This window comes from Somniosus microcephalus, chromosome 13, assembly GCF_052327205.1.
Source record: "Somniosus microcephalus isolate GS21.2 chromosome 13, FLI_Smic_1.0, whole genome shotgun sequence".
NCBI lineage: Eukaryota > Metazoa > Chordata > Chondrichthyes > Squaliformes > Somniosidae > Somniosus > Somniosus microcephalus.
This window is the reverse complement of record NC_140999.1, coordinates 154,992,309-155,006,253: the sequence shown is the minus strand read 5'-3', so window position 1 is coordinate 155,006,253 and position 13,945 is coordinate 154,992,309. Positions and strand designations below refer to the sequence as shown.

The window sequence follows — 13,945 nt, the reverse complement described above, 5'->3', positions numbered from 1 at the left end:
ATGTAGCTGAGTGTCAAATTTTGTTTGATAACGCTCCTGCAAAGCGCCCTACATGTTATAGGCACTATATAAATGCAAGTAGTTATTCCAAGGGAAGGTATAGGATTTCATCTGGAAATCTGGTGCAACAAACTTTTTACATTGAACAAGATGCACCTAAAAATACGACTGATGAGAACATTTTTAATAAATGGCAACTTAACGGGTTGGAGGGCTATCTGAACTGAATATTTTTAGGTGTAGTTCGCTGAAGTGCCTGCTTCAAAAATGCAGCTGCTGTGCTCCCACGTGTTGCACTGGCAAAAATTTGCACTGCTGCGGCACAATATTTACAAAGCAGTTTGTACACTTAAAATATAGTTCGGCTGAAAGTTTAATATTAAAATACTACATTTCCAACAGTAAATGTGATCAGCGATGTGGTTCTTTAGGCATTGCGGTCCCACCAGTTTTTGTTAATAAAACATGGTTAAATGTCCTGCAAAAAGGGGATGAAATTAACAGTTTTCCCAACAGCATGAAGACTTTAGATCTCTCTCACTGTTGGCTACTCTGGTGACATTGATGATAAGAAAAGGGGAATGCAACTTCAAAGTGGCATGAGGATTACTGTAAAGACATCAACACTGGAAAACCATTCTGCAAGATGCTAGTTTACTTTTTGCAAGAAGCTTCATTATATGCCCTCAACTTTTTCACATGGGAAGTCAGCAAGAAATGGACTCTTGAATTACTTGGTCAGATAAACATGCCCAGTGCACGGGCATTTGAGCATAGATCGTTTCCCACTACGAGAGGCGCAATTCCCTACCTCGTAGCCAAGCAGCTAATTAAAGAAATGTACCCTGTAACAAACACATTGACCTGCTGTGTTTCATGCTCACATTTTTTTAATATATATATATTTTAATGAATTTTGATTAAGCTAATGCCCTGGTCATTTTAAAATAAAGTTCAGCCAGCAATTCTCAGGGGGAAGCTAGTGTAGTTTAGAATGTAATGTTGGATCATTTGGGTTGATGCCGCTTTACGCATTTCAACTCTGCAAATCAAGTTATGGATCCTTTGCAAAAGTGAGCTGATTGTATTACAAAATGTCATGCAGGTGCTCACCAAGTCTTTTGAATCAGGTTTAATGGCCAGCTATTGGCTTGAAGGCCTCTGACCATGCGTTCATGGGATATGGGCATCGCTGGCAAGGCCAGCATTTATTGCCCATCCCTAGTTGCCCTTGAGAAGTTGGTGGTGAGCCGCCTTCTTGAACTGCTGCAGTCCGTGTGGTGAAGGTACTCCCACAGTGCAGTTAGGTAGGGAGTTTCAGGATTTTGACCCAGCAACGATGAAAGAATGACGATATACTTCCAAGTCAGGATGGTGTGTGACTTAGAGGGGAACTTGAAGGTGGTGGTGTTCCCATGCGCCTGCGGCCCTTGTCCTTCTAGGTGGTAGAGGTTGCGGGTTTGGGAGGTGCTGGCGAAGAAGCCTTGGTGAGTTGTTGCAGTGCATCTTGTCGATGGTACACTGTAGCCATGGTACGCCGGTGGTGGAGGGAGTGAATGTTTAAGGTGGTGGATTGGGTGCCAATCAAGTGGGCTGCTTTGCCTTGGATGGGGTCAAACTTCTTGAGTGTTGTTGGAGCTGCACTCATCCAGGCAAGTGGAGAGTATTCCATCGCACTCCTGACTTGTGCCTTGTATATGGTGGAAAGGCTTTGGGGAATCAGGAGGTGAGACACTCACCGCAGAATACCCAGCCTCTGACCTGCTCTTGTTGCCACAGTATTTATGTGGCTGGTCCAGTTAAGTTTCTGGTCAATGGTGACCCCCCAGGATATTGATGGTGAGGGATTTGGCGGTGGTAATGCCGTTGAATGTCAAGGGGCAGTGGTTACATTATTTTCACCATGCATCAACTACAAGAGAAATGCAGGGAACAGCACCAACCAATGTACATGGCCTTCTTTGACCTCACAAATGCCTTCGACACTGTCAACCATGAGGGATTATGGAGTGTCCTCCTCAAATTCGGCTGCCCTCAAAAGTTTGTCACCATCCTCCACCTGCTTCACGACAACATTCAAGCCATGATCCTGACCAACGGATCCACCAGGCCCAATTCACGTACGGACCGGGGTCAAGCAAGGCTGTGCCATCGCACCAATGCTCTTCTCGATCTTCCTGGCTGCAATGCTCCATCTCATCCTCAGTAAGCTCCCCGCTGGAGTGGAGCTAATCTACAGAACAAATGGGAAACTGTTCAACCTCCATCACTTCCAGTCCAGGTCCAAGGTTGTTCCATCCTCTGTCATCGAATTACAGTATGCAGACAATGCTTGCGTCTGCGCACACTCTGAGGTCGAACTCCAAACCATCGTCAGCACCTTCACTGAAGCATACGAGAGCATGGGCCTTACACTAAACATCCGTAAGACAAAGGTCCTATACTAACCTGCCTCCGCCACACAGTACTGCTCCCCGATTATCAAAATCCATGACGAGGCCTTGGACAACGTGGACCACTTTCCATACCTCGGGAGCCTACTGTCAACAAGGGCAGACATCGATGACGAACTCCAACACCGCCTTCAGTGTGCCAGTGCAGCCTTCGGTCGCCTGAGGAAGAGAGTGTTTGAAGACCAGGACCTCAAACCCAGGACCAAGCTCATGGTCTACAGAGCAGTAGTGATACCCGCCCTCCTGAATGCTTAAGAGACATGGACCATGTACAGCAGGTACCTCAAAGCACTGGAGAGGTACCACCAACGCTGCCTCCGCAAGATCCTGCAAATCCATTGGCAGGATAGGCGCACCGTCAGTGTTCTCGCTCAGGCCAACATCCCCAGCATCGAAGCCTTGACCATGCTCGATGTCCGATGGATGGGCCACATCGTCCACATGCCTGATATGAGACTCCCAAAGCAAGCACTCTACTCGGAGCTCCAACACGGCAAGAGAGCCCCAGGTGGGCAAAGGAAACACTAAAAGGACACCCTCAAAACCTAATTGAAAAAGTGCAACATCCCCACCTACACCTGGGAATCCCTGGTCCAAGATCGCACAAAGTGGATGAGAAGCATCCAGGAAGGTGCCGAACACCTCGAGTCTGTTCGCCGGGAACAAGCTGAAGCCAAGCGCAAACAGCGGAAGGAGCGCACGTCAACCCACCCACCCCTTCTACCACCATCTGCCCCACCTGTGACAGAGACTGTAGTTCCAGCGTTGGACTCATCAGTCACCTGAGAACTCATTTTTAGTGTGGAAGCAAGTCATCCTCGGTTCCGAGGGACTGCCTAAGAAGGAGATGCTCACTTGTTGGAGATAGTCATTGCCTGGCACTTGTTAACCTGCCACTTATCAGCCCAAGCCTGAATGTCATCCAGATCTTGCTGCATGCGGGCATGGACTGCTTCATTATCTGATGAGTTGCGTATGGCACTGAACACTGTGCAGTCATCAGCAAACATCCCCACTTCTGACCTTATGATGGAGAGGTCATTGGTGAAGCAGCTGAAGATAGTTGGGCCCAGGATACTGCCCTGAGGAACTCCTGCAGCAATGTCCTGGGGCTGCAATGATTGACCTTCAATCACCACAACCATCTTCCTTTGTGCTAGGTATGACTTCAGCCAGAGGAGAGTTTTCCTTCCCAATTCCCATTGACTTCAGTTTTACTAGGGCTCCTTGATGACACACTCGGTCAAATGCTGCCTTGATGTCAACGGCAGTCACACTCACCTCACGAATTCAGCTCTTTTGTGCATGTTTGGACCAAGGCTGTAATGAGGCCTGAAGCCTAGTCGTCCTGGTGGAACCCAAACTGGGCAGGGGTGAGCAGGTTATTGGTAAGTGCTGCTTGGTAGCATCGTCAACGACACCTTCCGTCACTTGGCTGATGATTGAGAGTAGACTGTTGGGGCGGTAATTGGACGGATTGGATTTATCCTGCTTCTTGTGGACAGGACATACCTGGGCAGTTTTCCAGAGTGTCGGATAGATGCCAGTGTTTTATCATGTAATAAATATCTATGCCACTTTCATATAGCATAGTTTCATAAGGTAATTTTCACTTCTCATCAGAGTTGTTAATCCATATTAAAACCCAAAAACAAAAATTTAAACAATGTGTGTCACAAATCAAAAAGAGCTAATGAAAATGTACAACTCCAAGACAGATACTAAGGCAATAGAGTCTTTTCACGTATGATCTGTGGTTTCTGGCATATTGCCATAGCCATAGCATTTGACTGTAAAGGTAGGTATTACCGGCACACTTTGTCTAAATGGGAAAAATAAACTTCTTCACCACTTATGTTAGCTCTGATAGATATGTGGCTAACTTATTGCTTTTATCTTCCTGCTAATAGTAAGACCACCAATTTAAAATAATTACCATGGAAAGTAGGCTGAATTATTGGCTTATGATTTTACAGGACAATACTGTTATTTCTTCAGTGTTACCTCCTACATAGCATGTCAGTTACTTTTTATTCATTAATTTTTCCCCTCCCACCCCATCACATATTGCTTCAGACAAGAAAGCAGTTAAGACCTTGCAACATGTTAATGCCCCTCTGCAACCAGCTGTCAATTACAGATTCAGAAGTTCTATATGCTCTTCCTTATCCATATCTCTCCCAAAGAACTCGGCTTGGGACTTCCAACAACAACTGTTGGCAGAAGCTTAGATCCAAACTTCCTTTAGCACAATGTGTCACCGTATCAACATCCTGTGATACTGAGCTGCACCACCATTAACCACTTCTCAACTGGAAACAAACTATGTAATTGAATTTAAAGTAGTGAAGTCTACAGCAGTTATAGGAACAGGAGTAGGTCAATTAGCCCCTTGAGTTTATTCCGCCTTTCAATGAGATCATGGCCGATTTGCGACCTAACTCCATATACCCGCCTTTGGCCCGTATCCCTTAATACCTTTGGTTAACAAAAACCTATCAATCCCAGATTTAAAATTAACAATTGTCCTAGCATCAATTACCATTTGCAGGAGTTCCAAACTTCTACCACCCTTTGCGTGCAAGTGTTTCCTAACTTCACTCCGCAAAGATCTAGCGATGTCTCCTAATCCTCAACTCCCCAGCCAGCAGAAATAGTTTCTCTAGCTACCCTCAGTTCCACTTAATCTTTAACTTTGATCAAATCACCCCATAACCTTCTGAATTCCAGGGTGTACAACCCCAGTTTGTGCAAGCTCTCCTCATAAAATCTCTGCAATTTTATGCTTCCATCCACACTGCTTACAATGTTGCCTATCTTTGTGTCATCAGCAAACTTGGATATGTGGCTTTCTGTCCCACCACTTAAGTCATTAATAAATATGGTGAATAGTTGAGGCCCCAACACAGATCCCCGTGGGATACAACTCGTCACATCCTGACAATTAGAGGACTTGCCCATTATCCCTACTCACTTCCTGCTGCTTAGCCAATTTCCTAAGCGGGTCAATAATTTGCCTTCAGTCCCATGAGCTTCAACTTTAGCTAACAGTCTCTTATGAGGGAGTTTATCAAATGCCTTCTGAAGGTCCATATAAACAACATCCAGACATTCCAGTGTATAAAAGTAAACATTTCTGCAGAGCAGCGAGCGGTCTGTGCAGAGCGGGATTAAACAGAATGGACTTGAACGTTTTAGTTGGGAATTTGGAGAAGAGGGGGAAGGAGTAGTTGTTCTTTGCCTACATTACTTTTAGTGCTTTGTGTTACAGGTAGATATTTAATTTCAGTACCCTTAACTTAATCTAGATCAAGTAATTAGTCAAGAAACTACACTGTAAACTAAGTTACCGAATTACAAATTTATTTAAATATACTTAAATAAAATAAGGTCATATAGGGATGGCAGTGCAGGTAGTGCGCCACAACTGCAGCAAGAATTCCCTGGTTTCCCCCGCTCAATATTTTAAAATAGCGGAGCGACGTGCAATTTTCCAATCTAATGGAAAGTTGCTTCGTCTCCATGCCCTGAGAACACTATCATCTGTTACAGGTTGGTTATTGTCTTTTACATACAACTGTTGATCATATAGGTAATTGTGGAAATCCAAAACTCAAATAACTTTCTCAAACACAGATAAAGCAGCAATAACTTTATAATCTGTCACATAAATCATGTCATCATTACATACACTTTAAAAAGCACACCAGTGCAAATAATTGAGCTTTAATAATCAACTGTAGTGAAGCAACTTAGAAGGTGTAAAACCTCACTGATTTATTAACGGATTGGAATAGGATAATCAGTAGTATTATACAGAATATTTTGACATAGAAAACTTTACATAGTTATTTCATATATATTTAATCTGTTCCTCCAAAATATTTATACATCCACAGTGGCAAGGAATGCTTTTAAATTATGAGTATTCTTAAATGCATTTCACAGTAATATATATCTCATTCATAAAACCTATGAATAATTAACTTTTACATTGTCTCCATAATGTCAGAACTTAAATATGTAAACGTAACATTCTGCACACAAACAGTCCAAATATTACATTGAAATGGAGCTACAATTGGATACAGTAATCACATCAATTCAATTTTTCAGGATTCAGTTAAGATTGTTTTTAATTTGCAGTATGGACACAGTTTTTCCATTAACTGAATTTCTGGTGGGATAAGCAAAACACTCATTTTTGTATTGTCAATGACACCAGCAAATTAACTGATTTAAATTATATTGCTAGAACATACTTCATGACAGCAGTTACAAACAAGGATATATAATCCTAGCAATCAAACTTTTTTTTTTTAAACCTACAATTGGGTGACAAAGATTTGTTTTGACAACTTAGTAGGGGGATCAGCTATCTATTTCTTTAAATGGGAATTTCCAATAAAATAACCTGAGATTAGTCTCCCCTGATGGCTCATGGAGAAGACATTGCCCGGTGTGGTACTAAGTCATACAAGGTTCTATTTTTATTAATAAGTTAGGTGATCTCAGCCTGGAGACAGTAAAGGGTTTACAGTGGTTGTTGGCTAGAAAAAGGAAGAGAGTTCCTGCTCTGGATCACTATCCAGTGATCCCTCCTGGAAAATCCATGCATGTGTACACATTGGATAAGGATTGGAATGGCTCCCAACACTCACCAATTAACATCACACATGAAGATTACCCACTTTGGCGAGGTACCAGAGGTATGCTTTAGGGGCAAAAACTGCAATACCGAGCAGTGTAACTAAGATGCTCTGTTAATATACAAAATGCCATTTGCTGACAAGAACATCCATGGTAACAACCCGTGATATTTTAAGAATGTATTTATTTTAATTGCAACCATCACACGTTAACCATTTTACCCTACCTATGTTGCATAGAATACTTGGACTCACATTAAAAACAAAGTACAAGAAAATATAGCCAATGTGTTATTTTCAGTTGGGTGCTGTGATAGCATTAGCACCAAGAGACAGGGTCAGGCCATTAAAAGTCAAATTATTTATGTTCAAGCCAATCAGAGTGCTCCGATATGTTTTATCTGTTAGTCAAGGCAACTTGGTACACTTGCTGAGGTTACACTGCATCTCCAATTGCATTATCAATCATCTCTGAGCAGCAATGCAAATGAGGAGATGTGGTTCCACTGTTCACTGGCATTGCTGTCGAGTTGGAGGCAGCGACAGAGCCCCATGACCCTCAACACATGGTAAGAACTCCTCTTACTGGCCAGCAAGTTCTGGTAACAGTTTTACTGATTAAGAGAAGCTGATGAGACAAATCAGCGCACACAGAATTAAGAGGGCACCAGGCTGCATTAGTGTTGATCATTTTAAATAAAAGATGGCTTCACACTAATAGCAATTATGTCGCTGGTAATGAAAAGTGCAAACGATACAAGGCCTGGGGCAGGCTCCAGGGATACTAGCAGGATTACCTGCACTTTTGCAAGCTGGCACAAACTAGCAAGCTATTGTAGTGCTTACCCAAAAGTTCAACTGTTTCCTGGGTAAACCAATTACAGGAACAGATATAAAGTAAGGCTTACAGAATTAGGCAGCAAATGAGCTGTCTTGAACTATGAACCTAGAACGTGTATAAGCAAATAAACTGCCTTCAAATAAAAGTATTGCGTGCATCTGTGTGGTCAAGGCCTTTCCATTGTAATTGCAATTCTAACCAAATCAGTTGACATACCTTGGAAGTATAAACTTTAATAAATTAACAAATTTGCTGCTGCCATTTTCATTCATTATGTGCACACCGGAAGTCAAAATACAACACTAATTATTAAAAGAAAAACATTATTAAACATGACTACTACTCACACCACGAAAACAAAAACCAGAATGCTAGAATCGGAAAAAATATAGCAAGATTCCAGCTAACCAAAAATTCTACACCTAACGTTAGTAGTATTAATGTATACTACATGTGCAGATTAATGTTAGTGCTCATTTGATGCCAGAGTTAAAGCTACAACACAACCTCCTATTTATTCTTGCTTTGTTTTGACAATTTAAAGCACTATTTTTGACCAAGTGTTTGAGGAAAGAGCACCTTAGAAGAATTTGCATTGATGGTAGAGCTCATTTCTTCAAACTTGGATAATGTAATGTGACTAGTGAAGCCATTAAAAATAGCCGTTTCATTTCCATATAATTTAAGACATTATCATAATTTGCTTGATATAGTAAGCAATGACTTAATAAACCTAGTCATTGCATCACAATCTTCAATTTGTGTTGATGTCATCACTCATCAACACAGCACACTCGCTCTCAGCAAAAATACAGTCCCAAAAGTAAATACTTCCTCCCCCTCCATCAACTGCACTGTATGAACTGTAAATACACAACCTGGAGTGATTTCAAGATTGTAATCTCATCCTGAAGTCTCAAAGCTAGTTATGAACTGCCCAGACTGGAGTCTGGTGGCAAATAACATTATCTGAACCATTCCCTAATAAGATTTCTGCTTGGTCACCACACCAAAAATATTCCTGGTGCAACATTATTGCAATATGCCCTCCCCAACTGAAATCTGCTCACCCCACAGCTGTCTCAAAAATTCAGCAGTAAATGCATTGTCCAGGATAGAACTGGCCAAGACGACCAGCAGGTCCTACATTGAATCCTCAGTCTGTGTGAAGTTTGCGCTCAGCCAGGGCAGTGGTAGCACAGGACCGAGATTGGTTATAATGCTCGCCACAGTCAAATAACCTGCTGACACCCACCGACCAGGCTCACACATTGGGAATGGCCCTTAGGTCAAAGTGCAGCCAGTGCTTGTGGAACTGTACTCCAGTACAAGATAGCACTTCTGGGCACAAGGGAGAGGATCGGGTGAAAAAAATCTGTTCAGCTTGTCCCAGGTTACCTAAATTCAAAACAATCAATATTTTCAAAGACTTATGGCAATAAAGTCATCTTACTGTATCTTGTGTACAAGTGTTAGATTAGTTTCTCCTCAGAGTATATAAATTAAATGCACGTTCATTAATTGTGTAATAGTCAACAGGAAAACTTTATGATCCTTTCAGGTAATCATCCCATGTCATTAATCTACCTTTTTTTTTATAAAGGTCTCTTGCCCTAACTCTTTATACCATTTGAAATCTAAGGGAGCAGCTACCAGGCACATCCTAATGTTGCCTTTAACAGATAGCCAAGAGAAAGGCTTGTGGTGCTCCATACTTCCGTGGAAATCACCGAGAAATTTCTGCTCTGCCATTTTTCCTCTTGTTCTCCTTCCTCAGTTTTCCCCAACCTAATTGTATTGGAATCAATATCTCATGTACCGATACCAAGTGTTCTGATTCAAAATGAAGTCAGTTGACACCTATCCTCTAGTCCTCGTTCATACCCAACTGCTTAATATCTATGCATTTTACACCTTGCACAATTCATATACAGATAAGTTGTACAAAGTGTGGAATGTCTGGGAATTGTATAACCCCATTTTATATACTGCTTGTTTACTGTCTGGCATCAGAGCAGTGTTTGCATTGTCAGTTCATGAAGCACAGGTCTCAAGTTAGTGGCAAGCCCAATGCAAACTAGCCAGGTTTGCTAAATGTTGCAGATTTATATTGGATTTGTAACTGGCTGCCTGAGACCTATACTTTAGGATTAGGTGGCACAAGCATCCTACTAGCACCAACATAAAAGGACCTATTCATCTCTGCTCTTAAATAGGTGGTTTGAAAGACATTTACTTGAGTTTAACAGGTAAATGCGCATGGTGTGAAATCCAAACTACCCATCAATGGAGATTAGAAGATTAGCGTCAATGGGCAACATTCCAACTCAGAACACAAGATATTGGTCTGCCAGGTATTGGTCATGTACAATTTAATACCTAGCTGCTAGTTAATATCTTCGTGCAAAGTCAGGTAAAACAGCTATGTATTAATTAACAATTGTTATAGGGGAATAGAGGACAAGCACAACTAACTGCTTTTAATTAGATTAAAATGCACTATTTCCCTAAACAGAAATAAGCACTGTTTTTATACAGCATTTTAAAATAATTATATTGAAATTGAGATGTTGCCAAATCCTGCATAAATTAAAAACAGATTCTATATTCTCATGCTGTAAGATTTAGCCTTTAGGTGCTACAGGATTCAAGGAGCCTTAAGTTAAGAGGAAAAAAAGTGATAAATTTGTTTCCCTGGTCATTCCCCAGCAAAATAGTTAAGAGATTTTGCTATGTGGGACATCAATCCATCTCCAACTAGAGTTTTTGTACAATCTGTACATTGTTTTGCACTGAAAGGTAGTTTTGCTTGTTCTAAAATAGACAAGTTGAAATCCAGCTTCATTCTCAAAAGGTATTAATATTGTTTTCTTATTGCAAGTTTGTAATTGTGCTTCTCTTACAGTCAATGATACTGTACTTAAAGTTCATAATTTAGGGGGAAATTTGAGTATGCAAACTCCACTGTAACTGTGCAAGAAGCAGAAATCAAAAACCTCACATTCATCACAGCCACCCAACACAAAATTGAATTGTGCACATTAGAGGAAGTAATGAAGCGAAACTGCCATTTTCGACTCATCTCATCGATCACTGAACTCTCTGCATCTTTCATTTACCATCATTTCCACAATAAGCAATTCATGCTATTGTGTTTATATCTTATCACAACCGCAATTCAAAATTATACATCTACTGGCTTAACACTTACTAATTTAAAAGCATTGAAACCGTAACAAGTCAACTTATTCATGAAGTTAATGACTTAATTTTACACTGTACAGTGTGCATTAAACCATATATTTATCTCAAATATTTACTGTTTAAGACAGTAGTGTCCCATAATGTTGACATGTATAACAATTTGAAGTCCCTGAAATGGTTTAACTGGGTATTTTAAAGACATAAAATAAATGAGGACGGGAAACAGTGCAGACATTCCTTCAAGACAAACAAAAATAAAAATGCAAACTATAGATTACACAGGGATTCAGGATAAGTGCCTCATTAAATACCCTTTAAATTACAGGATACACATCACTTATTTGGAAATCCTCTAATATAATGTTCAAAATAAGCTCCAAAATTAATATTTTCTTTGACTACAACAGGTAATATCCAGGGGATCCATTCACAGGCCGAAAGTAGAAATGCATGCTGACTTTTCGTTATGTAGTATCATCTTGTGGCTGCTCCTCCACATGGCAGATTTGAAACACAAAGCCGATACGTAGAAAGAACTTGCGTAAAACTGCTCGCAGTTCAGGGATCAGGTCAAACTGCACAATTTCACACAAGTATGGATAGTATGCGGACGCATGGATCTTAAACTTCAAGAGAAACAAAATCAAACATCAGTGATATGGACTGTAAACATATGTATTTTACTGTTTCATTCTTTTTTGAAGTGGGAAGAGTCAATCTTTCCAGCTCAGGATCTAATATTGCAGCACCTCACTCTGACAGCCATTCAGTATTATACTCATCAATTAACTGGCTGTAAAATTTACAAATCTGCATCAGCACCACACTCAAAACATCACTTCCCATCAAAGGCATCCAAAGGCATTTTTGCCCATGTTATTACGCATTTTTGGCTTCCACTGGTTTTATCCTCCAGTTTCTCTCCAATTATTCATGTGCAGCTACGGGTGAACTCATTTATTCTCAATACCATTTCTGCAGCTTGAAGGACAATTGTACTGTATTGACATTACACTTAACCACACAGACCAGTAAGATCACAGATTTGAATCTTAGTGTATGCTAAATTTAGTTTAACCCAGCTGGAATGGAAGTGAAAAATTAATCTGGGGGAGGGGGGGCAGGGGAAATGGCCAGGGCTCTAACTGCTATCCAGCAACTCCAACTGCAAATCTGCGTAGATAATGAGAATAGGTCTAGGCTTAGTTCTGATGCGCCCATGGGTCAAACAAACAGTCTGCTGACACTCCACATTCAAGAATAAAGAGCTGCCGCTTGGCAAGCTGCCAGAGACCGACTGCCAACCATGGGATCTTAACCCAAAATTTAATCACTGAACAGGACTAGGGATGTAAAACCACAGGGAAAAATGGAAGGGAAAAACTGACAGAAAAATCAGTGAACAAAACTTGATAAAGTTTGCTCTTCTCAAAATGGAATGTCTCACGGTAACCAGACAATTTTAGAATTATAGAAATGACAGCACAAGAGGCCATTTGGCCCATCCTGCTTGTGCTGGTGCTCGCTCTTCAACTGAAGCAATGTACTCTAATTCCATTTCCCTGCCCTCCCCACCCAAACCCCCCGCCACTATCTTTTTATATTCGTTCTTTTCAAATACTTAGCCAATTCCCTTTTAAATCATGACATAGTCTCTGCGTCAGTAGCCAATTATGATACACTTCAAACAGCAGCACAGATAAGGCCTAATGATGCTGGTTCTCGACAGCTGCAGCTGGTGCTGCGCTTCAAGCCCCCAAACCCTTTGTGGCTGTTCCTTATTTTCCAAAGATGATTTTCTGCACTGCAGACAGGGAAGCTTCCATATTATTTTACATGCGATTTAATGATCTGAACTTGCTTAAGCAGATGGATATATCACAAAATAATTAAGCTTCATACATACCTTTTCATCACTAGTTTTGAGAGTCTTTGTGAGGAAAAGCAGTAACAAGTTTGTCCAAGCTTCGCGGTGACTTTCAGAGGTCAGTGTTATGAAATAGGCAAGAGCTTCACTGCAAACACTAAGGAAAAACACAAGTTTTCAACGAACTGACAATTATAAAACTGACAAACAGGAACATGGCCTGCCTTGTGTGATCTTTCCTCATTCGTGTAATTTCCCAGGTCAGGTTTAATTACTGATCTGGATTTAATCCTGTGGTAAGGATAAGATAATAAATGAGCAAGAAACATGACCTACCTTAGTACTATATTTCTCATTCTTCAAATGATGCTATCCTCCACACACCACAGGATTAGGCCTGGTTTATTTTAATAATTCTACACTATGTGGAGTGTGACATACCGTGCATTTACCAACAGTTAGGCAGCAGTAACTTCCCAGTTGACAATTATCCATGGAACCGTTTACATCCACCAGAGGAGACAGATGGGATCTTGGTTGAACATCTCTTCCAAAAGATGGCACTGTGGACAATGCAGCACTCCCTCAGTGTCAGCTGAGATTATGTGCTCACATCTCTAGAAAGGAGTTAGAACCAAGAACCTTGCGACTCAAGATGAGAGTGCTACCACTGGAACAAGGCCGACACCTTGTTTTTACTTTGATTATCTTTGTTTAGGGCAAGCATCTTAGTCGTGTCTTCTCTTGTGCATACTTGGATGTAATTCTCATTGTGAATATTTACTATCTGATAAATTGCTGCATGAAGAGATTGGAAGGGTATGTGAGAACAGGAAAGTTGTTTTAACAAGATTTCAAATCAACGAAATAGAAACTGGGAAAACTGAAGTCTATTAGAATCAGAGTTGGTAAACGTAATGTGATTAATTTT

The 13,945-nt window shown here is 40.9% G+C and overlaps 1 protein-coding gene across 1 annotated transcript in view; it reads right to left on the bottom strand.

Annotated features, from left to right (window-relative positions):
• Positions 1-6,092: 6,092 nt before the first annotated feature.
• The window catches only part of LOC147108684 (brefeldin A-inhibited guanine nucleotide-exchange protein 2-like), a 103,055-nt gene continuing 95,202 nt past the window's right edge, over positions 6,093-13,945 (bottom strand). The window contains exons 38-39 of the mRNA XM_086005397.1: positions 13,054-13,171; positions 6,093-11,773 (exon numbers count right to left, since the gene is read on the bottom strand). Coding sequence (XP_085861523.1) covers positions 11,612-11,773; positions 13,054-13,171 — 280 coding nt within the window. The 3' untranslated portion in view covers positions 6,093-11,611. The remainder of the gene's footprint in view (positions 11,774-13,053; positions 13,172-13,945) is intronic.